At 37.1% G+C, this 25,300-nt stretch overlaps 1 protein-coding gene across 2 annotated transcripts in view; it reads left to right on the top strand.

Moving 5' to 3' along the window:
* Positions 1 to 24,418, top strand: part of igdcc4 (immunoglobulin superfamily, DCC subclass, member 4) — a 97,833-nt gene extending 73,415 nt beyond the window's left edge. For both annotated transcript variants that reach the window (XM_048184379.1, XM_048184380.1), the window contains exons 8-20: positions 413 to 577; positions 4,421 to 4,558; positions 5,283 to 5,447; positions 6,646 to 6,867; positions 7,712 to 7,810; positions 7,926 to 8,109; positions 8,484 to 8,611; positions 10,484 to 10,654; positions 10,765 to 10,899; positions 14,815 to 14,917; positions 18,983 to 19,205; positions 19,495 to 19,623; positions 21,051 to 24,418. In XM_048184379.1, coding sequence (XP_048040336.1) covers positions 413 to 577; positions 4,421 to 4,558; positions 5,283 to 5,447; positions 6,646 to 6,867; positions 7,712 to 7,810; positions 7,926 to 8,109; positions 8,484 to 8,611; positions 10,484 to 10,654; positions 10,765 to 10,899; positions 14,815 to 14,917; positions 18,983 to 19,205; positions 19,495 to 19,623; positions 21,051 to 21,581 — 2,393 coding nt within the window. In that variant the 3' untranslated portion in view covers positions 21,582 to 24,418. The remainder of the gene's footprint in view (positions 1 to 412; positions 578 to 4,420; positions 4,559 to 5,282; positions 5,448 to 6,645; positions 6,868 to 7,711; positions 7,811 to 7,925; positions 8,110 to 8,483; positions 8,612 to 10,483; positions 10,655 to 10,764; positions 10,900 to 14,814; positions 14,918 to 18,982; positions 19,206 to 19,494; positions 19,624 to 21,050) is intronic.
* The last annotated feature ends 882 nt before the right edge of the window (positions 24,419 to 25,300 follow it).

Here is a 25,300-nt window from a genome sequence, read left to right as displayed (position 1 = left end):
GTGTATAAATAGTACTAAAATAACACATTGGAACAAAATCTGGAAAATGTTATCTTGTTCTTAAATTTCCCAAAAGCTTTCTGTGAGCTCTTTCCTATTTTGTTGCCTGAAGTTACTGGAGTCCCTGTTTGACCTGCAGTGTTTCTCATTACACTGAGTGTAGCCAACTTAAGTGGATCAGTCCGCAGAGAAAAATCCTGTCTCATTACTTTACCGAAGCCAATCCACTTCGTAGATCGCTGCTGTACAGAACCACAAGCCATATGTAAGCTCCGGCTGTTATTGACGGGGTCATTCTTCTCCTCATTTAGAAACTCAGAAAAAAAATATATATATATATATTTTGTCTTAGATCAAATAAACAAATGTACTATTTGTATGTACTATAAATGTACTATTTGTGTGTTTACAGGCTCAGACAACATGGAGTATCAGTTTGCGGTGAATAATGACACCACAGAGCTGCATGTAAAGGAGCTGCTCCCTCACACAGCCTACACCTTCTATGTAGTGGCCTACTCGCCCATTGGGGCCAGCCGCCCGTCACAGCCCGTTACTGTGGAGATGCTAGAGGATGGTGAGCACTGACTAGTGGGGAGAGGTCAGGTTTTCAATGTGATAAAGAAAGTGAATTGACTAAATTGATAGATTTTAAAGTGGTATTTTTATTATATGTACAGCATACTGTGTGTAATAAGCTTTCTGCATGCATGGAATAACAACCTACTGTTACATTTAACTTATACATATTATGCATAATGCTGTATGCAATGTGCTAGACTTGACCAATGCTAGGCCATTTACATTGTGACTGCTTGAAAGTTTGTGAACCCCTTGCAGAATCTGCAAAATATATTTTTTCAAAATAAGAGAGATCATAAAAATGCATGATATTTTTTATTTAGTACTTTCCTGAATAAGATATTTTAAATTAAAATGTTTACAAAATAGCTTTTTTTTTTTTTTAAAAATGACCCTGCTCAAAAGTTTACATACCCTTGATTCTTAATACTGTGTGTTAATACCTGGATAATCCATGGCTGTTTGTTTGTTTTGTGATGGTTGTTCATCAGTCCCTTGTTTGTCCTGAGCCGTTAAACTGCCCAACGTTCTTCAGAAAAATCTTCCAGGTCCTGCAAATTATTTAATTTTCCAGCATCTTTTGCATATTTGAACCCTTTACAGCAATGACTGTATGAAGTTGAGATCCATCTTTTCACACTGAGGACAACTGAGGGACTCATACACTAGTATTATAAAAGGTTCAAACATTCACTGATGCTCCAGAAGGATTAAGAGCCGGGGGGTGAAAACTTTTTTAATAAGAAGATCAAGGTAAATTGTACTTAATTTGTCTTCCAGGAAACATGTATCTTCTGTTGCTTCCGAAGGGCAGTACTAAATGAAAAATATAATATTTAATCCAAATAAGAAAAATTGTGACATCTTCATCCTGTTTAAAAGTTTTCACCCCCCGGCTCTTAATGCATCGTGTTTCCTTCTGGAGCATCAGTGATTGTTCAAACCTTTTTAACACTTGAGTTTGAGTCCTTCAGTTGTCCTCATTGTGAAAAAATGGATCTCAAAATCATAGTCACTGCTGGAAAGGGTTCAAATATTCAAAAGATGCTGGAAAATCAAAGAATTTGCAAGACCTGGAGAATTTTTCTGAAGAATATTGGGCAGTGTAACTGCTCAGGACAAACAAGGGACTGATGAACAACCATCACTAAATGCAAAAAAAACAGCCGTGCATCATCCAGGTAACCACACACGCTATTAACTATCAAGGGTATGTAAACTTTCGCATTTTATAAATTGAGCTTTTTTTTTTTTGTCTTGTGGACTATATATAAACTTTTTTTTGTTTGTAAAATATCTTACTCAGGACAGTACTAAATAAAAAATAACATGCATTTTGTATGTTCCCTCTTATTTTGTTAAAATAATTAACATTTTCATTCTGTAAATCATCAACCACAGTCAACTTTTTCTTATCATATTATTTTAATTCACTGCTGGAAAGGGTTCAAATATTCTTCTTCTTCTTCCGCTCAAGTCTATGGCAGATGAACCTGGAAAAAATTTGGCACACAGTTAGAGGAAGTCTGAATGTTTGCATTTGGAGTCTCTAACTCAATCCCTAGCGCCACCAGCTGTCCAAATTTGACTTATGTTTTTAATAACTTTTGAACCATAAGGGCTAGAAACAAAATATTTTTTCCTTGATTCCTTGGCTCAGTGAATATTGCACTATGACGTCATTTTCCTCATGAAAATTTTTCCGCCATTTTGATTTTCTGAAAAACCTACTTTTTCGAACTCCTCCTAGCCGTTACTCCGATTTTCACGAAAATTGAACCAGATCATCTTCAGATCATGCTGACAAAAAGTTATGGAACAAGTCATTGCTCACGTTTTCGAAAAACACACGAACGAATTGTATGCCTCCGAAAAAAAAAGGCTGTATCTCTGCAACACTTTATCATATTCGACCAAACTTGTACATGTCATCACAAGCATGACCTGAGGCACCATGCAGTGTTTCGGCCAGTGCCACACTGGTGCGGAGATATGAAAAATGGCTATTTTTGCTTTAACTTCTTATGGGTTTGTCCAAAAATCATAAATTTGGTCTCCTTGGATTTGGGGCATCATGCCGATGAATAATATCCAATTTTCCCATATTGGCCATTTTAGCTTCGCCATTTTGAATTTTGTGCTAAAATGCTGTATTTTACGAACGCATTAGCGTATCGTTACGAAACTCGGTATGGGTCATCAGGATAAAGCCCTGAAGGAGCATGAGAAGTTTCAGCACTGCGCCACCTTTGGTCAAAAGTTTAACGAAATTTACAAAAATGCTAATAACTTTTGACTATATTAACCGATTGTATAAACTGGTCTCAATAGATTCCTTGGGTCATGCTGAGAACATGATTACAAATTTGCCATAGTCAGTGAACTTCCTGTCCGCCAATCGTTTTACTTTGAAAACCTACTTTTTCGAACTCCTCCTAGACCGTTGCTCCGATTTTCACAAAATTGAACCATATCATCTTCAGACATGCCGACAAAAAGTTATGGATTTCAAGTCGATAATCAAACCGTTTTCGTATACCGGAGCAAAGAATTTGAGGCATGATGCAAAATTACTCTTGAAGCTGTATCTCTACAATGCTTTGACATATTCAGACCAAACTTGGTACGTGTCATCACAAGCATGACCTGAGGCAATATACAGTGTTTCGGCGCAGCGCCACCTACTGGAGGGGAAATATGAAAAATGGCTATTTTTGCTTGTAACTTCTGATGGGTTCGACAAAAATTCATAAATTTGGTATGGGTCATCAGGACATGCCCTGACGGAGCCTGAGTAGTTTTGGACCAGCGCCACCTTGTGGTCAAAAGTTATAACAAAATTGACAAAAATGCTAATAACTTTTTTTTCTAATTGCTCACTGCTGCTGTTGGTCTGATGCTCCCAGCCATGTTGGCTGGCTCCTTGTGCCGTTTTTGTGCTTGGCCCCGTAATTGCTGCTTGCAGCTAATTTATTTTTGTAATCATAAACACACCGGTTTATAGCAAAAATAGTTTTACCGTATATTGCACTATTCTTTTAGTTATTTAGCTATAGCGGCTAATGAATCTGAAGTCTCAAACATTTACAGGAAATAGCTGAAAAATAAGGTGGATACATAAGCAATTTTCGGAGAAAAAAAAAGATCTCATTGACCTGTGCAATATACACTAGGGCCGCGTCCCAATTGGGACACTTCATCTGGACTTGCAGTCTTGTGGACTTACAATAGCTGCTGCGTGCGCATGTCCGTTAAGTCGACAAGACTGTAGGGTGTTCCAATTTTCATTTTAAAAGTGTATTCAGAAGTGCCTCCTTTGCGGCTAGTATAAATGCCCTTGATACACCCTTTTGCCGAGCCTGCATTGAAGCAAGCTCCATAGCAGACTTCTACACGACATTCAAAGCAGCGAAAGTGTGGACTCAGAGGGAGATCTCGAGAGGTTAGGGTTCCATTTGGGACAGGGCCAAGAGTCAAATTCCAAGAAGAAGTGCACTTAAAATGCCCGTATGATGCACTTATTTAACTGAAAAATGGAGTCATGGACACTTCATGCAGTCGACTGTTGCAACCTTCCTTACAATGTGAAATTTTCGTTCGAGTTTATTTGTATAGCGCTTTTCACAATTCATATTGTTTCAAAGCAGCTTTACCGAAAATGCTTTACAGAAATGTAAAGTGTTACAGTGGAAGGGGAGGAGCTATTAGACTCCAATGCTGGATGACAAAATGACCTTATAAAATTCATACACTAGACACTAGAGTGCATAGTATAAGTGCAAGTCATTTGAGACAACTACTGTTTTGTAAATCTTTGTTTGCTTTTTGTTCTTTTCAGTTCCCAGCGCTTCTCCACAGCTGTCCCTGCTGAGCACATCTCCCACTGACATCAGAGTCATGTGGCTGCCCCTCTCCCCTCAGCTGAGCCGTGGAGCCATCAAACGCTATCGCATTGACTACAGAGCGCTGGAGCAGGGTAAGACAGCGCCACCTACTGACACCTGGGGCGTTAACCGTGGAAAGGTTTCTTGAGCCTTTAAACAAAATATTCTTTAAAAATCTAAAATGTTTGCTTTTGTGTTTTTTGTACATCATGTTTGATACATCAGGCTTTTATGGCTCACATAGTATGATATGGGAGAATATGGAATTTATACTCTGAGGAGGAAAAAAACACCGCAGTTTTATGACCAAAGCTCTGTAGTTTAGTTGTGCAATACAATGATGTTTGAGAGATGTACAAATGCAGTAAATTTTCCTCAAAAGCTTTATTTATCATATTTGATCATATTGAAAGTTGTCTTTTTTTGTATCAAATATGATGGGTGTCTATGAGGGGTGTGTTTGAGGTTTTGCCTTGACACATGTTGATAAATTCATGTTGGCTGCTGAATTCGTAGCTTTGTGCATTTCTCTGCAGTCGCTAGTAGAGCAGCAGGCATGTCTGGGGTATTTTGAGCTGAATGACAAAGACATGGCTGATTGCTTCTGCTCTATTAGTGCTCTGGATGCTTAATGAACAGTAATAAAGGTGGAACAAAAGACAGATTCGGTCTGATGGCCTGTGACACAGAATGAAAGACAGAACCAAAGTCAATTCAGACATCCATTGTTCATGCTTTTTTATCAGCCAGCTGCAGAAATGATTTCCACTGGCATACTTATTTTCTGGCTCGTGTTTGTGTGTGTGTGCTCTGCAGTGGATCACATATACTCTGTGGAAGTGGGTGGGAATGAGACACAGGTGACTCTAAGGGATCTGAAACCAAATCAAACGTACCAGCTCCGGATTGTGGCAGGAACACGAGCTGGGTTCAGTCAGCCTTCTGAGTGGGCCTCGCACCACACACCAAACCTTACTCAGGGTGAGTAAACGCATAAATATGCACTCAAAAGCAAATGCACTGTATGCACATAGATACCAGTTTTAACTCACTCAAGGTTAAACTTGTATGCAGTGGTGCCTCCAAGGGGTGTCCGGGGGGCCATTGATCCCCCTAAAACAACATTGACCACCCCGTTAGTCTCACAGTCACCAAGATGTATACATTTTTGGTTACTTAAATGCTCAATAGTGATTTTAATGTCTACATGTATTATCAGAAATGGGCCAAACGCGTTACTTAGAGTTCATAAGTGGAATATTTTGAACTTGATGTGTCACCACATGCTTTATTTCCCTAGTTTCTATTTACTTATTTATGTTTTGTGCAGTTTAGATCTTGTTTGACCTAGTACAAAGTTCAATAGTCAAGTACAAGGTTTTACATACACTACTGTTCAAAGTCGGCTTATGCTCACCAAGGCTAATGGGTAATATTTTTTCTGACCAGAAATACAGCAAAAACAGTAATATTGTGGAATATGATTACAAATTAAAATAATTGTCTTCTGTAATATATTTTAAAATGTAATTTATTTCTGTGATGGCAAAGCTGAATTTTCAGCATCATTACTATAGTCTTCTGTGTCACATGATCCTTCAGAAATCATTCTAATATGATGATTTGGTGCTCAAGAAACATTTCTTCTTATCATCACTGTTGGAAACAGTCATGCTGCTTAATATTTTATGTCTGTACTGTCACTTTTAATCACTTTAATGTGTCTTTGCTGAATAAAAATATTATTTTTAGCATAAAATCTGCTATGTGAGGTAATCTGTGTATCTTCTGTACAATCCATAGACATTTTGAAGTCATCAGCTGATATTGTCTTAATTTGTTCTCACAAAATTAGACCAAGTAAATTATATTTAGCCAGAATTATTAGCTTTTCCCTATGTTTTGTTTCCTATTGGGCCTTCTTAAAGCTAAAATAGGAGAAAACTTAATAAAGAAGAAGATAAAATGAAGATAAAATGATTCTGGTCCACATTAATTATGGCAGTGGAATAAGCTTGTAGGCTTCTTTATGGTTGTTTGAAATACTAGTTTAATTTGTTTGCACTTTCAGTGTCTCTCATTAAAAATGTCCTGGAGGTGCCACTGCTTATGTACAGCCAACGCACACACACAAAATACGCACTGCCTGTCTCACCAACTCCCTCTGTTGTTTTTCCAGTGCTCTTTGCTCCCACTGAGCTCAAAGTGAGAGCCAAAATGCATTCCCTCCATGTCACATGGCAGCCACCGCCCAATCACACTCAGATCACCGGCTACAAGCTTTCCTGGTGGGAGGTGGATGGAGAGGAGCTGACCAATGAGGAGAAGCCTGTGATCAATGAGAAGATTCAACAGATCAAACTGAGGAAGAGAGTTAAACACCATGAGGTCACAGGCCTTGGTGAGAGTTGAGCAGTAACTTTATTCACATATGCTATATTCTAACACAAACATTTATCTGAAACTGCTTATCTTATATAACAAAGCTGCTCATACAATTCCCAATACAGGGACTATAATCTGAAAATGTAAACGGAGTCCACTAAGCGCAAATAGCGTCCCTTGTTCCAAATAGCAACACTAGCTCTGCCCACCAATGAATGGTTGGGCCTCTCAGGTTTAAGAAAAGACACACGGAATTCAACGTGGCTCAGCAGTAGCGAGTAAGGCTTGCAGAACTGTCTTTTAAATCCACCTTTTTTGTTGAATCCACCTTTTGCCGAGCTCGCCCCTCTCCATTTTCACATCACATATCACATCAGAAAGGCATTTATTTTCAGTAAAAATAAAAAAAAAATGTTCTTAAAGAAAATAAACTTTATAATAAATAAAACTAAATAAAATTGTAATAAATATAATCATTAAACTCTAATATTATTGCATCCTGTTGTACAAAAATACTGAGGTGTAAATAGCATCTGGCAATAAAAAGTAGCCTATAGATAGCATCTAATTACTATGTACACTTATTGGAAAGAACTGCTACTTTTACATGGTGTAAATAGAATATATCACTATTTTCACCTAGTGTAAATAGCATATTGCTAAGAAAATGCTGCTATTTTCACTTAGTGCAAATAGCTGCTGCCGAATGTAAAATATAAAAATAAAAACTATAATAGTATCTCAATAATCCTAAAACAACACTGGTCTAACCCACATGAATGTAAAGTATGCAAAATGCTTTACAATATCACCATTTGTGATTTTTATTAATTTTTTTGGACCTTATGATTTTGTTTCAGCTCCTGATCAGCTGTATGAGGTGAAGGTTTGGGCGTTCAATAAACAGACTGAGGGTTATCCTGCTGTCTGGAAAGGCAGAACAGAGAAACTCACACGAGGTGCGTTTGGTTATGATGAGAAGATAATGATAGATAAAATCACATCTACCTGTCATGTAGATTTAAATCTGAGTAAATTTGTGTGTGTGTGTGTGTGTGTGTATCATTTTCTTAGTGCGGACACCAAACCCTCTCCCACCATTGCCGCCCATCAGCATCAGAGCTCGTGCGAACAGTTCCACCTCTATCTGGCTCCGCTGGGAGAAACCGCACTTTAGCAATGTGCGAATCATTAACTACACTATACGCTGCAGCCCCGCAGGAATACGCAATGCATCGCTGGTCTCATACTATACCAGGTACCATGCAAATACACAAAAATATTTTTGTATAGTCAGATTATAAACAATCATTGTGAAATAAAGAGGCACATGTTATCATCACCATACCATTTTCTTACATGCTTCTTTCTTGCGCACTCTTTCACCCAGCAATTATTTTCCAATGTTTGGCCATTTTACAGAGTAAATAAAGTGAATTTTAAGTAAATATTGTATGTTATTTTCTATCATTCTCTCTCTATATATGATATTTATTGCAATATTTGACATTGACTTTTGAATGGTTATGAGACATTATATTGACCACGCTTCTCTCTAAAGAGCAGCGTTGACTATTAAATAATACTTTATTGGTTAACCAGTCCTCTGTATTTTTCTTTACTGTCTTTCAGCTCTTCTCAGGAGATTTTACTGGGATCACTTAAGCCCTTCACTAGCTATGAAATCGCTGTGCAATCTAACGGAGTTGATATGAGTGGCCCCTTCAGCAGCACAGTGGAAGAATCCACACTTCCAGACAGTGAGTACAGCCCTTTTTAATGCTGTGAAAGATCCTTTGTACATGAAGTGTTTGTTCACCCAAAAATGAAAATTCTGTCATTATTTTCTCACTCTTGTGTCGTTCCAAACCCGTAAGACTTTTGTTCATCTTCGGAACACAAATAAAGATGTTTTTAATAAAATTAAAAGAGAGAGATTTCTGTCCCTCCATTGAAAGCTACACAACTACTACTTTGATGCTTCAAAAAGTTCATAAAGAGAATGTAAAACTAATCCATATGAATTGGACGGTTTAATCCAAATTTTCTGAAGAGACTCAATCGCTTTATATGATGAACAGATTGAATTTAGGCTTTTATTCACATAAACAAAAGCTCAACTGAACCTGCTTGATGCGTGAGAACAAACCTCATTGGTTCTTGCGGAAGCTCAGACGTGATGGGTAACACACAAGACTGAACCTCATTGGTTCTCACACGTCAAGCAAACAAAAATTATGTGAGCGTTGATGAATGTTTATGTGAATAACAACCTAAATTAAATTGGTTCAGCATATAAAGTGATTGTGTCTCTTAAGAAAATTTGAACTAAACTGCTCAATTCATATGGATTAGTATTACAGTCCCTTTATGAACTTTCTGAAGCATCAAAGTGTCAGTTGCATAGCTGTCTATGCAGGGACAGAAAGATCTCAGATTTCATCAAAAAGATCTTCATTTGTGTTCCAAAGATGAACAAAAGTCTTACAGGTATGGAATGACATGAAGGTAAGTAAATAACAGAATTTAATATATGAAGAAAATATGACAGAAAGAAAGTTTATAGAATATGAAGATGATTTTGTCCCCCTCGAAATAAGCTTTTCACACATGAGTTTCATTTCTAGTGAATCTGGCCGAGTTCACACTGTCTCGTGTCTGTTCATGTGTGAGTGAGAGCTTTGATTATAGTGTGTATACAAATGTGAGTGTCTGTATTTTTTTTTTTGAGTGGGAAAATAATGAATGAATGTGTATTTGTGAGTATACTGTGAGTGTGTGAGTTGTGTGGGTCATTGTGAGTCAGTGTGTTTGTGTTAGGTTAACAGTTAGGGGATTAATTGGGAGAAGCGTAAGGAGATAATTGGCTTTAATTAAAAGCCCAGATGGAATTGCCCCTTTTGTTGGCCAAGAGTCTTTCAGCTTGTCAGTCAGTCTAGCCAAGTGATGGCAGGGAGGAGCACGTTGCCACAGCGATTTAGTGTCATACTAACTGAGAGGAGCTTTATCTACTCTTGAGGGGGGAGAAAGAGTGGGCACTTCAAAAGAGACCTTTCCCTCTAAAAAAAAAACAGAACTGGTATTATGCTCACAGTATCTCCTTAAAACTCACAGACTGTGACCATTATAACATCACAAACATTTAAATGTGCTTTTCTTAGAAAACACTTTTTTTCTACCTGAGAAAAAAAGAAGCATTTCTGTTTGTGATATTTGTGTAGCATTAGCAGCTAGCACACAATAAAGTTCACTTAAACCATTGTTTACACTTGCTTGTCATTCTAAACCTATTTTTTAACGTGGAACACAAAATGAGATCAAAATGAGGAAGATGCTCTTTAAGCTACTTTTTTCCCATATAATCAAAGTGGATAGTGATTTTTACTGTCAACCTCCAAAAATGAGCACATAGTTCAAAAAAGTATCTTGATAGTCCCATGGTATTCTTGAAAAGTACTGTACTTTGACATACCATGTAAATACAATGGTAAATGCCATAGTACTTGCCACAGTAGTACAAGTAGAATGTATGTATGTAATTCAAAATGATTAGGAGATTAATAATTAACATTACTAATTATTACACTTCTTTTTTCCTTTTTTGTTTTTTTGTGTGTCGGGTTTAATTGCAGGACCCTCCTCTCCTCCTGTGGATATGCAGTTGAGTGCTCTGGACTCATTCTCTGTTCTGGTTAGCTGGCGCCCTCCACTGGAGCCAAATGGAGTCATTTTGACCTACTGGATCCTCTACACTGGCAACATCAGCCATCCAGATCACCTGTGGATAAACCTCACACATGATGGTGAACCTAAAAACACACACACAAACAACAAGCACATGGTCTTGTACTTTATATGAGAAATGTTATTGCCTCTCTTTTAAATTTCTCTCTGTCTCACTCTCTTCCCTCAGGTTCTGTCACCAATGCAGAGGTCCAGGGCCTGATGAGTGGGACTCGTTATTATTTTAAGATGGGGGCCTGCACTGAAATGGGGGTGGGACCATATTCACCTGTGAAGGATGTGTATACTCCTCCAAAGAAATATGGTGTGTATGTATTGTAAAATTGTTTGTTTGTCTATGTATTGTTTTCACAATATTTGGTGAGTGTGTAATTTTATTTAGGTTATTTTTCAAGGTTTATATTATGCTTTTGTAGTCACTATTTTGTTTTGGTTTAGTAAATACTTGGCAGCAACAGATGTCAATAAACAGTAGGGCTGGGCAAGAAAATCGATTTTTCGATTAATCGTTTTTAAAAATGCAGTTGTTTTGAATTTCAATTCTCAAAAGCCAAAAATAAATCTTTTTTCCGTATTTATTTCCGCAAACATTGAACATAATAATATCTGATTGACGTTAATCTTATTATTAGTCTTCTCCACTAGATGTCATCCTCCTATTTACCTTGCACAACAGCGCGGACTCTGTCATTAATTTAGTGCAGTGGTTCCCAAAGTGGGGGTCGCGAGATGATTTCCAGAAAAAAAAAAGAAAAAAAAATGTAATGATTAAAAATAGCAGATTTTATCAATAAATGTAACAAAATACTAAAAATAGTAGTTATTTCTTTTGATTTTCCTTCCCCTTGACCTTGACTCTTGAGGTGATTACGACAGATTAACGACATGTTAGCAACAGCATCAGTTGCAGCAGGTCAATTTATAGCATTATGTTAAACATTCAGACATGTGCACGTAGGTAATTCTTTAGGCTTTAAGCTTTGGATATTATTTTGTCGAAATGAAACGTTGGTTAATATCGACCAAAGACAACGCAGGAGGAGGAGAGAGAAGCACCTCTGCCATGCCTTTGCAGTACATATGCAGCACGCGCTATTGTGCTTTCATATGCCGCATTTGCAGTGCGCAACTGATCCATGGCTGTATATCACAAACACATTTACTTATTTTTATTTCAAATCCAAAGGTTGTTACTCAACATGGCTTGTCAGCATTGCGATTCTCTTTGTATACACTGTATTTCATCAATGTCACGTTTAAAAGCACTACATTTAAACGTTTTGTTCAATTCACTTTATATAAAGTAATACTTTTGATTTATATATTACGTTTCTCACGCAAGTGGCAAAACATTGAGACATAAGCTTTATGTTAAAATCACAAACATTTTAAAGTAAAACTTAAAACAGACAAAAACAGGCGACTCTTGTCTTTTCTTTCCTTTTAAATCTTTTTACAAGAAATCCCTCAGGTCATAAAGAACTTTGTTTTTCCACCTTCATGAAGAGACGAGTGCTATCTTTATGTCTCCTTCCTTGTTAACCTAAATGCTAGGTAATGTACCCGTTTCTTTGCTTTACCCAAGGCATAAAAGCCATGTTGACTGTGTAACAGAGACTTTAAATTACAGTATATGCATTTATGGTGAAATTACTACTAGTTTTTCACGTCAGTACCTGTTTATTTTAATGCGAACAGTTTTAATTCAGTGCAGCAAAAATAAACTGCGTAAATGATCGCTGCACGGTGCGCTTGTGGAACGCACTGCCGGACTGCATCCATGTGCTGCGGTGTGCAGTGTGAACGCTCTAATCCGTTAATATGGGCACGGAAAAAAAAACTACACCGCAAACAGAGTAGGCCTATGTGTGAAAATAGTGCGTGTGCGCCATTGCGCACAACGTTTGTATACTTTAACCATCTCTGAAGACAGTGGGGGTCGCGAGTCACAGGCATCGTTATTTTGGGGGTCGTGGGCTGAAAAGTTTGGGAACTCCTGATTTAGTGCTTAACATGGTAGATCCAGTTGCGTCTTTCAGCATGAAAGATGTTTCAGACAGTTGAAGGAACAGACACTGTCCTGATCAGGTCAGTGCTGCATGGTTACAAAAGTTTATCATTTGTGTTCAAGCCATGCCAATTTAAGCATTCAAGCACAATGTAAGACTATGTAAGATGTTTTGTGTGCTCACACATCCGAAGCATATTACTGCTAATCAGTAATGTGTACTTTTGTATAATTAATGTATACTTTTAATCAGAATAGATGCACTACATTGATCAGAAGTGACAGTAAAATAGATTTATAATGTTACAAAAGAGGCCTTCTGAAGCGAAGCGATGCATTTGTGTAAGAAAAATATCCATATTTAACAAGTTATAAATTAAAATAACTAGCTTCCGCCAGACCGCCTTCGTATTCAACTTACGCAGAAAGTGTAATGCCTCTCGCAGTTCAAAACGGTTACGCTTTTCGTACGTTGAATATGGAAGGCAGTCTGGTGGAAGCTAGATATTTTACTTTATAACTTGTTAAATATGGAAATTTTTCTTACACAAACGCATCGCTTTGCTTCAGAAGGCCTTTATTAACCCCCCAGAGCAGTGTGAAGTATGTTTATGATTGATGGATGCACTTTCTTGAGCTTCATACTCGATGGTCCCGTTCACTGCCATTATAAAGCTTGGCCGCGTCAGGATGTTTATTAATATAACTTTATGTTCATCAGATAGAAGAAAGTCAAATACACCTAGGATGGCTCGAGGCTGAGTAAATCTTGGGGTAATTTTCATTTTAAAGTACTAACTAACTAATCCTTAAACATTAAAAACAGAGAGCGCAGAAGCAGGATTATTAGGATGCTTTATGTCACTTTAAGACCGAATGCATGCATGGATCATGCATTTTCTTTCTCAACTTAAAAAAATAACTGACTATGTTTACTAGGATACTTGCTGAGACAGGCATTTTTTGCCATCATTTTGTGTGAATTTGTCCGTTCAAGCACAGGAAGACATGAAAGAGAGTTCAACTTAGTATTTGCACACTGTCTGAGACGCTGCTTTCAGGGCGCGCGCTTCAGATGTTTCGGATGTTGAACTTCACACATACTGCTTGAGTAACGAGTTCCATTTCGGGTGTTCTAGCGCTTGAATATTTACAGTGGAAAGGCTTAAACTTTTGTGATGATGCAGCACTGACCATCAACTCAACTGTACAGAGCGTTGTTCATGTTCTCACAACATTGCATTGTCAGAATTCATAAAAATGTTACCGGCCATCTGTTTCAGGCCCTTAGAGAGCATAAGTGCCTTTAAAAAATCAGTAGTGTACATAAATCATTGTTTTGAATTTGAACAGCTTTGTTTGTTTGTTTGTTTGCTATTTTGTGTGCGTGCATGCGTACATTTTTCAAACTACCCCAAAGATTTGCTATGGAAATATAAAATAATCAATCTCCCATAACCATAGTACTATCTTAAACCTCAGAATGTTTACATTTGCATTACATTTACACTTGTGCCTTTGGTAGATGCTTTTATCCAAAAAGACTTGCATTGCATTTAGGGTATGCGTTTTATCTGAATCAAACCCATGAACCTGCAGTACGCTTTGAGCTACAGAACTGCTTTGAAAACTTGGCTGTTATGTGAACATTTGCTATCAGAAATTGAAAGCTTTTGGGACAAAAACGTGAACCTGAAAGTATCACTGATTTGTGCTTATATGTATCATTATGTGTATGATATATTTTCTGTTGCTTTGGCATTGTAAACCCCCCTTTTTTAATGCCAGTTAAGTTTCTCTGAATCTGCATGAGGCATCGCAGGTGTGTGTGTGTGTGTGTAGAGACTGCCATCTGCCTCTGCCCATCACTGACACTCAATTAATAGCACTCCCACAGGGAGTGTGAAGTGATTCAGTCCAGCCCCACACACACACACCGTCTGTGGGGAGTTGGCCACAGAAATTCACACAGACTTGCATACACCAGTCCTATAATGACTTATAATTAATATACACATTGTGTTATAATTAATATTTCATTATTATACTTAAGTATGGTTTGTATTGAATTACTATGAGGTTTAATTATGTACAATTGCTTGATGAATGATTTCTACACTTCTATCATGTATTCTCTTTTTTTTCTTCTCCCCTGTCTTTCTCTGTTTTTACTTCTCTCTCTCTCTCTTTTGCTCTATCAATTTCCTACAGAGCTGGATATTCATGCTGTGACTGGTATAATAGTTGGAGTGTGTCTCGGTCTGCTCTGCATCCTGTTCTGCATGTGTGTCAGTTTCCGCAATGGAAAAACACGGTATGCACCTGTCCAGACTCTATAAGATTCACAACACTCTCAGTTTAGATAGTTCTGTTGATTATAAATTGTTCACCCAAAATAAAAAATCATATAATTTACTCACCCTCATGTCATTCTAAATCTGTATGACTTTCTTTGTTCTATGAACAAAAATATATTTTTAAGAATGTTTTTTCTGCTTTTGTCCATACAATGTAAGTCAGTGGTGTTCAAAACAACATTGGGGAAACGCACACTCATTGGGGAAAAAGCCTGCATACTCCAACAATGAAGGGGAACCTCCAATTGCAAGATAAAAACACTGCTTTAATGAAAAAGTAGCAAATGTTTCGGTAACATGTGACCTTTCTCAATGGCTAGTTAACCCTAAAACAGGCAATGTGTACCACGAGAAACATACTTTTTAGTGTGTTGTTTGGGGCATACGATTTTTTCATCAAATCCTTTTATCATTTATCATAGCCTGGTCTGTCTTGAGTATGCTGGTCACATTATTTGTTTCAAGTTTTCTGTGGTCAATTAGTCAGCCTGACCATAAAATGAGCTTTGGGAAACTCTGCAAGAAAATATCTAGTTAAAACTGCAAAGATATAGTCAACTAAATATAATAATATCAGTTTTATGAGTAAATATTAACAGTGGCACATTTTTTAAAACTCAAAATACATCGATTGAGAAGGGGGACTGTGTACAGTTGGCCCAGAGGCCTGGAGGGCCTATAAGGGTCTTCCCTAGGGACCCCGGTCCTGGAACAAAATTTCTACTGGACCTCCAACCACCCACAACGGACCCCTCAGTCATCACCCCAGAATTCTCAATAATGCTTTGACCAGTACAGGGAGCCCAGTTTACCTTGAAACACCATTCATTGTCAATACTGTGGATAATCCCTTTTTTATACCCTAAACAGGCAATGTGTACTGGGAGATACAACTCATAAAATTCAAACTACATCAAATATTTCAAAATTTCCTTTTGATATGTTTTACTTAAGTCCAGATGATATAAAAAATTACATGAAATTATTTTTTGCTGATCATTTTCCGGTCTTGCCTGTTTAAGGGGTTAACTATGTGACCAAACAGTGTTTTAATTAACTAAAACTATTAAAAATGGAAAAAGAAACTGATTGGTCCATGTTACTTCTGCAGCCAATGAGTTACATTCACTATAGCAGTTTACAGCACCTCAGAGTTCCTCTAAAACCCTCCACCTTCCCCAGCTCCACCTGTATAGATCTGCTGTGGGTTATTGATATATGCTATTTGTGCAGCAGCACTTTGTCTACTCATAGCAGCGTATCGGCGTATGTATTGGCAGTAGCAAGTTCCTGTACTTGCTCTGCAACAGCAGCAATAATTTACAACAGCAATAATCTACAGCAGCAACAATTCAGCAGCAGCATAGCAGATCTATTCCGCGAAGACCAAATACATTAACATTGTCATGCTATTGACTTTCCATTACCATGCTAAAAATATTTAGAGAGTTGTCATGATATTAATATATAGTATAATTATATATATATATATATATATAACTAGAACTTAAAAAAAGACGTATTTAGAAAAACAATTTGAAAAGTTGATGACTAATAATTAATGAACTTGAACTAAAATTAACATGAAAAATATTTAAAAAATAATGAATACTATAATAGTATATAAATAATAAAGGGTTATAAAATATCGCTGTTCATCACAGCATTGGGGTCCCACTGACTTTCATTATATGGAATAAAAAACACTCCAACATTTTTCAGAGTGTCTTTATTTCATTTTTTAGGTGAACTATCCCTTAAACAAAGAACAATGCTTCAACAATTTCAGCTTAGGCAGAAATCTGTTTTCCTCAAAGGCTTTTAATGACAAACAAGTTGCAGTGAAAAGCCGCATCAAATTATATTCAAATTCAGAAAGTTTCAAGGACCTTTTAGATGTTACTTTAATCTAGAATGTGACATGGGTGAATAACAACACTCAGTCACACAGTATGTGTGCAAGCATGTGTGTGTCTGAAGCAGATGTGGCAGATGTGGGGTATTGAGAGCTGAATGACAGAGAGTCATGGCTGATTGCTCTTGCTCTATTAGAGCTCTGCTGGTTTAATGAACAGCCACAGAGGCAGATTGAGTCTTCTGGGCCTTTGCATTTAGAGAATGAGAGAAGCAAACTCATTTCACCACCTTCTGAGAATTGTGGTTGTTATTATTGGTTAACAGAGTCTGAATAGGGCACTGTGTCTCCATTAAACACGTGTGACCTTTACATTTCAAAGTATATTTTTCACATAAGTATACACTGACATTAATGGGTGAGATTTGACAGGTTGTGTGTGGCTGGGGAATTTAGAGTGGTACCTCCAGCTGTGAAACTGCAACCAAGCTCATTAGATAAAATGTCTGGTTCTTTAATATTCACCATGTAAATGTATATAAAAGGGTAGGTGAAAAAGGGCAGGTTACATTTCTGAAATAAGGAACATTGTGCATGTCTTTAAAAAGCCTCTTTTTTTTTAATTTTTCAATTTCATAGCAGTTTTCAGGCATACACTGTTTCTGGTTTGATAAACATATACTATTATTATTCCACAATAAGTGTTATAAACCAAGTCATTTCACATTTGATTAATTGAAATATAAAATCTGTTCAAAACATTAATAATCAAGACGCTTTTGCTTACTTATTTTATTGATGATATTATAAATCTTTAAAAGTCACAGATCCTGAAAAACCGTATGTCTGCAGTACGTTAATTTTACCACATTTAAATTTCACCCTACTTTTTCATTAAAACAAAAATATGACACTAAAAATATTGTTTAGTCATAATATGCTGATTTGGTGCTCAATAAACATTTCTCATTATTGTCATGCTGCTTAATATTTGTGTACAAACCATGATAGGCTACCTATTTTTCAGGATTCTTGAAGAAGTTATTTAAATTTTTTTTGTAACATTTTAAATGTTTTTAATGTAACTTTTTAATCAATTAAATGCATCCTTGCTGAAAATTTTCAATAAAACGTACTGAGCACAAAAACGTTTGAACTATACTTGAGGTGCAGGATTCTGGATAAATTGACAGTCACGATTCTCCCACGATTCTGAATAGACACCTATACAAAACAACATGTAATTTTCTAGAGATTCTGACAAATGTTAATTGCTGCAGTCTATCAGAATGAATTATTTAAAAAAAAAATCATTTTGAATGAATGATTCAATGACTCGCTCATAAATACTTCACTTGTTTCAATACTGGATGAATGCGTGTTTTTTGAATGAACCTCTTGAATGAATGATTCAATGACAAATACATTTTAACAGTCACTTGTCACCACCTGTTGGCATAACGATGTAATCGATACAATCATTACTTGAAGCGCTTTCAAAAAGTGATTTTCTTCTGTAGGACATCAGTTCATTAACTTTAAACTTTTATCCCAGATTTCTGTGATAATATTTGTAAGACAGAAATAACAATACTGTGTAAAAGACTGAAAAGACTGTGACGCTGTTTCATACATGACAACTGCTCTCTCTGTCTTAGCGGCAGAGCCGACGCAGATTTGAATGTTCTGGTGTAATTTTGTCAAAGATTTAAAAGATACAGGCAAATCGTCAATATCGTGTGGGTGTTTGAATAGAGAAGATCGCGATCTTTTAACAATTAATCGTGTAGCTCATATACTCATTTCCCCCCAAATTGAGATGTATTTTACAGTCTATGGTACTACAGAGTAGATCTCTTTAAAAAATAACGAGGAAGAGTTTTTGAATTGTTTGGAAGGTTATAAAAAAAGTTGGAACCTTGAAAGCATTATATAACAGCTCTCATTATATGTACGTGTATATATATTATATTTATATTTATGACCTGTTTCAAAGAATTTTTATGTACTTTATCACTTATCACTTGCTGCACGAATAGAGAAATGGCTCAGGATGTGCATTCATTTGCTGAGGTCTCATAGAAGTATACATCACTTGCATTGAGTTTAGCATTATAAATAAAGACATTAAGTGATATTTAATGGTCTTTCTCTCTGCCATTGTTAGGGATGTCTCTGGTGGACTTGACTCAAGTTCTTTGAGTCCTCAGTACAGGAAGGGTGCCCGTCCAGTGCCTGCTACTGCGCCTGACTGCAGTGACTGCCATGAACTGGAAACCCTCATGCCCTCTATTGCTCAAGACCCCAACAGACCCCTCACAGAACCCAGTGAGGAGCAGAGTCTCATGGGTAATGTAGGAGGGACTGATGATGGCCTTTCAGAATCCAAGGTGAGCATGGCCAACATGGAGATATACTGTAGTTAACTGTGCCACCACCTACTGTACAATATTATGGTGTACTATGGAACCATTTCCCCAAGAAGGACATGTTCCTGGAGCAACATCCTTGTTGGTCTTGGAAGAAGGTTCATATCACCTAATGAGTTTGTAGAGGTTTAGGTTTGGCTTACGGTTGGGATAGGACTGTGTTTCTCTGATAGAAATTTTCCAAGACCAACATAAGGTGTTTATCAAGTACATTCAGTCTTTGAGTTTCTTCTTTCTGCTCCAAACTCAGTCAGCCTGGAACGGATCCGTTAGTCGGAATTGGGCCAATAGGATCACTAGATACAGAGATACTATAACCGAGGATTCTTCGGCTCTCATCAATGGGGCTCTGGAGGGACCACTGACAGAAAACAGTAAGGTGAGCCAAAGAAATGGATAAATGCCAATGTATGTTTGTGTGTGTGTCAAAGACAGGCAGAATAGAAATACAGAAGTCGCGTAACAGATTTTGAATCTTTATCTTATGAAATGCACATTATCCTTTCACATCTGCTTGTGCGTTTATGAATATGTGTCATGGGGGATGGGGCTGATAGATTGTGCCTCATGCAGACAGGAAATATACAGAGTAGTAATTACCATTAAGCAGACAGTAGGGAAGACACACTGCTAATTAGTACATGACACTTGAAATGGAAAGCTGAAGTCTGCATACCGTTTACCAATTACTGTCCTTCTCAAAGCTCCTCAGATATAGGAGCAGCAGGAATTTACACCTTTATCCACCTCTCTTCCTCATATTACCACTGTTTTATTTCCCTGTTGACATTTCTAAAAATCAGTGTTTCAGAAAAATTCTGTCTTACTGTGAAATAGCACTATCTTAGAATTGTACTGTACAAACTCATTAACATTTCAGTTTGTGATGTTCCACCTTCCATACCCACAATTTCCACCCCATAATTCAATGTTTATATTAGACCTGTCAATTTAACACATTGCTTTAGTCAATTAATTATTTAAGAAAAAAAAGATTAGAAAAATTAGAACTACATTCAAAATGTCATGGTGACTCAAATAGGTGGCATTCATTGTGTAAGAAACTGGAAAAAATTGATTTGAAAATAATAAATAAATAAGTAAAAAATAAATAGACAATTTAATATATGTAATATTATATATATATATTATACATAATATATATTATATGTATATAAACAATTTTATATACACTACCATTCATATTATGTGGTCAGTAAGAGTTTTTTTGAAAGAAATTAAAGATGCATTAAATTGACCAAAAGTGACAGTAAAGGCATTTTATAATGTTACAAAAGATTTCTATTTCAAATAAATGCTGTTCTTTTGAACTTTCTATTCATCAAAGAATCCTAAAAATGTATCACAGTTTCCACAAAAAATATTAAGCATGACAACTGTTTTTAGCATGGTTTTCATCTTTTCCATAACATGAATAAATTACATTTTAAAATACAATAAAATAGAAAAGTTATTGGTTTGACTTCTTTCAAAAAATATGTAAAAATCTTACCAACCCCAAACTTTTGAAAAGAAAAGTGTAAAATATAATAATATAATGTCCTTGAAATTTGGGAGCTTTTCATAGCAAATATTGATATTATATATAATATATTGAAATACTGTACATCATGCAATTTATTTGATTAAAATCTTAATAAAAGGTCTGTTAACCATTTTTATATAAAATACTCCAACATTACAAAAAAGATATAAAAGAACTAGACCCATATTAGGAATACTTAAAAACCCCATTTGAAGAGTTTTGTTTGACATTTGTTTCCTTGTGATGTGCTGTCTTTGCAGAGCGGGCATGTGGAGAGGCTGTATTCCCTCAGCAAGAACCAGGTGGAGGCTGAAGTCATTGTGCATTCACAGCTGTCTAACACGACGGCTGACCAGGGTCCACAAAGCGACATGGAGCTCTGTCTCGAGTCTCCATCTTCCCAGCACCCTTCTCCTGGAGACAAGGCAACTCCATCAACCCCTCATCCACCTTGTGCTCACAGCGAGGACAACCACGAGACACAATCTCCATCTCCAACCCCCAGCACTCACATCTCTGAAGTTCTGTCCAATCACAATGGACCACTTGAGACTGGGTTTAGCCAGCCGACAGTGGGTGGTGCCAAAAACCAAGGAGTGGGGCTTACCAATGGCTTCCACTCGTCCAAACCCCTTCGGTCAAAGGCAGAGACCCTGGAGAACGGGGCCCATAGACTGTGCCCCACAGGAAAGGTTCTGTCCTCACCAGGTCTCCCCGCTTCCCCCTCATCCTTCGCCAGCTCTGGCCTTGTCCATTCTACCTCAGGGGCGCATAACTATGTGTACCCCTAAGCTGGAAGAGAAGGAGAAGTGTAATAAATGGTGTTCCTAAAGTTCTGGGACAGAAGGACAACAGAGGAGACCAACGAGTGGCACCTTCTTGCTGGGGGAGTTGATGTTTTCTCGTAGCCACGTTCGCCTCCTCTCACGGCTGTTTTATTGCAACCTTTTGGTTCCATTATTTTATATGTATGTACATATAGAATTATTTTTTTAGGACTAGTATCCATGGATATGCATTTTATGGCATATCAGTGGCACACTTTAATCCCTCTTTGTGTGCATGTATGGAATGTGCTGAAGTGGTTTATATGTTTACATGCACACATGAAGTCAGAGTGTTCTTACTCTGAGGTGAAGTCGAAGGATCCTGAAATCATCCCAGCATATGGAAACAAAACTCATTCACGGGACAGATGTCACGGATCGATCCGAGATCAGTGCCAGTAGGTGGAGATCCATTTTGTCAGAGAAGATTACCCTGCCACAAATTGCCACCTCCTGCTGTCTCAGGGTTGCCACACACAAACACATAGATCCGTGCTTTCAAAATGATTATTACAGGAAAATAGCACCTTCTTCAGCTCTACATGGATATTACGTAACCGTCTATTCGAGTTTAAAGGGATTGTGCACCCATCAATGAAAATGTAGTCATTTTTACTCACCCTCGTGTCGTTCCAAACCTGCGCACGGACAAAAACATCTTAAAAATATCTTGTTTTGTTTTCTGCAGAAAGGAAGAAAGTCATACAGGTCTGAAACAATATGAGGGTGAGTAAATAATGACAGAATTTTCAGGTTTGGGTCCTTTAACTTGATCAGATCAGAGGTACATCTTCACACACTTGCACGCAAACACAATCCTGAATACAATACGAATAAAAACACACATTCCCTGACTGGAGCGTAGCATCTCAGGAGTCTCAAATTCAAGGTGCATTTACATATACATCAAATACATGTAGAAAACCATGACAAAAATGAAGAAAAAAATAGTGAAGGAAAACAATACAAAAAGAACACTAAGAGTCATGTACTTTTTGTATCATTTCAACTCTGAGTGTACTTGTAAAGACACATCACACTGATTCATGCTCCAAGTTTCTCTCAGTCAACAGCTCTACCTCATTTCTTTACAGGATTGTTTTTTTTTTTTTTTTCGGTGTGATTTTATGAGTATAATTAAGAAGGCGGCGACTTGTGTGCGTTTTTAAGCCGTCTGATTCATAGCCTTTGGATAATAGCAGAATCTACTGCCCTTCTCACTCTGTGTCTGTTTTCTTGTGTAACGGTTACGGAAACTTTCGTCTCTGGTTATTAGCCTGTGTGCAAGCATGTGGTCATTCGCTTGTGTAATCCTTTGACATGGGAGACAAAAAACTTGATCATCACAACAGTTTTGCAATATACCCTTCAGGTGAAGGGATATAAAAACAATAGAAGGCTAAACACACGATTTAACTCAAGACCTCAAGGTTTGTGTCCATAAGATCTACCTGTTGACATGCCAGTCATCTCTTTTTCTCAGGAACTTCTACACAGGGAGTCTGAGAAGAACATTTTCAGCCAAACTAGGAAATAGCCTCCATCTCTCAGACAGGTCTCATCCCGTTACCTTATACTCTGTCTTTTGGCCACGCGTCTGCCACCATTTAGGGTTCATCTGGAACTGTAAATAAACTTTGTTCTCCATGCAAAATCATGCATTGCTGCTGAGAGCAGGCTCTGTATCTGTTGTGCTTCCTTTTTATGCATTTTTTAATGCTTATTTAAAGTAGTATCTTTTATGTTAAAGCTGTTATATTGGAAGAGAAACGTCAACAACTCTCAAACTCTTGCTGTCTTTCTTCAGGTCATTGACAGGACTGCCCATAATGCCAACGACAACTCTAGGTCTAGTCAGTCTTTGTCATTGCCACAGTTCAGCTGTTTGTCTTTGATTTTTGACTCCTAATTCAATAATTTCACAGAATAGTGCTTTGGTGCTAGAGCAAGACTAGGTTCCTTTTAAGATGGTCTTTTAAACATTCCAGTTTTTGTATGTACAGCAGGCCAAACTCAGGGCTGATCATGTAGGAAATGAAGATGATGAATGTCTGAATTTATTCTGGCTGCTTTTTTAACAACGTACAGTAAGCATCTCACACACCGTCAGTCGTCTCAATTCTAGATGTATAGTGGCCAGTCAACAACTCATCCTTGATCTGTAGATTTAGAGTTGATGATTTTACTGAGATTATAATGTATTTTCTCAATATGCTTCCTGTCAGTTCTGTGTTAGAGGAATAGCTCACACCCAAAATGAGAATTCTGTCATCATTTACTCACCCTCATGTCGTTCTAAATCTGTATCACTTACTTTTTTCTGCAAAAAGAAGATATTCTGAAGAATGTTTCTAAAACAACATTGAACCATATTGACTTCAATTACAGTATATGGACAAAACCAGTGTTGGGAAAATTACTTTTAAAAGTAATGCATTACAATATTGCGTTACTCCCTCAAAAAGTAACTAATTGCATTATTTAGTTGCTTTTTATGAAAAGTAATGTGATGCATTACTTTTGCGTTACTTTTTCTCACCTGGGTTGGGCTTGCTTGTTTGTTTTTTAATAACAACAAAAAAAGTTATACTTTTGGCAAATGTAAAGGCCCTTTCACACCAAAAGCCTCAGGCTGAATGAAATGCATATTTACGCCTGTAGAGTAGAGGGCACAACTCAAACAAACCTTTCAGCAGCAAAGACATTGGTTAATAAAGTGAGATTAAATACATAAAGTATATTTGTGTAACTTAATATAGTTATTATTACAGGTTTGCCTAAAATTCTGAGATTGCATTTCAATGTTTTTATTAATTTTGAGGAATACTGAATGTTTTCATGCAAGTGAGATGTGTAAATGCATATTCACATTTAGTCTAGAACTACAATAACCATCATGTTCACACAGCGCACACAAACACCTCTGCACTTTATTTCTCTCAACATGGGGACAGTAGAGCTGTCAGTCAATAAATGTGAAAAAGTAATCTGATTATGTAACTCAAGTTACTTGTTATGCATTACCCCCAGAGATTGTTCAAAATATCTTCTTTTGTGTGCGAAATGGTAGCAGAATTTAAATTTTGGGGTAAATGATCCATTTAAACTGCAAAAAAGGGTCATTTTGATTTTCATAAATGGTTACATTGCCACGCAAATCATTCTTGTGCATATTTTTTTCTGTTCTGATATGTTTGTGTTGTCAAACAGACAGTCTTAGCTTTGCTCCTGAGTCTTATACATCAGATTATAGTGTTAGCACATGCCACCTACAGCATTAGGAATGTGTGGGGAAAATAAACTGACCTCTTGTTTTGTCTAAAAATAAGGAAATTGTGGTTTCGCCAGGGTCAGCAGATGTCTTGTCACTCTTAGATATGCATGTTATTGTTCAGAAAGAGCCCTTCAGGATAAGTTATAATTCAGATACCTCATTTGCTGCTTGTTAATTTAATTGCAGATATATCTTCTACACGCACATATAGTTACACGTGTAAAGGAATCGGAAGTTTGGATCAGATTCATATGTGTTTGGCAGCAGTGTTTTCTTAAACTGGAGAAGTTGATTGTCTCATTTTACCTCATTTTGAAGCTTCAGGCTGGTTTCTGCTCCACTATATTAAGCAAAGGAATGGTTGTCATTTGTGTTTATCTGGAAAAGTCTGTGATTTTGCAGAGCAATG

The sequence above is a fragment of the Megalobrama amblycephala genome, linkage group LG3 (assembly GCF_018812025.1).
Source record: "Megalobrama amblycephala isolate DHTTF-2021 linkage group LG3, ASM1881202v1, whole genome shotgun sequence".
NCBI lineage: Eukaryota > Metazoa > Chordata > Actinopteri > Cypriniformes > Xenocyprididae > Megalobrama > Megalobrama amblycephala.
The sequence above is the reverse complement of the archived record's forward strand: the minus strand, read 5'-3'. Positions and strand labels throughout refer to the sequence as shown.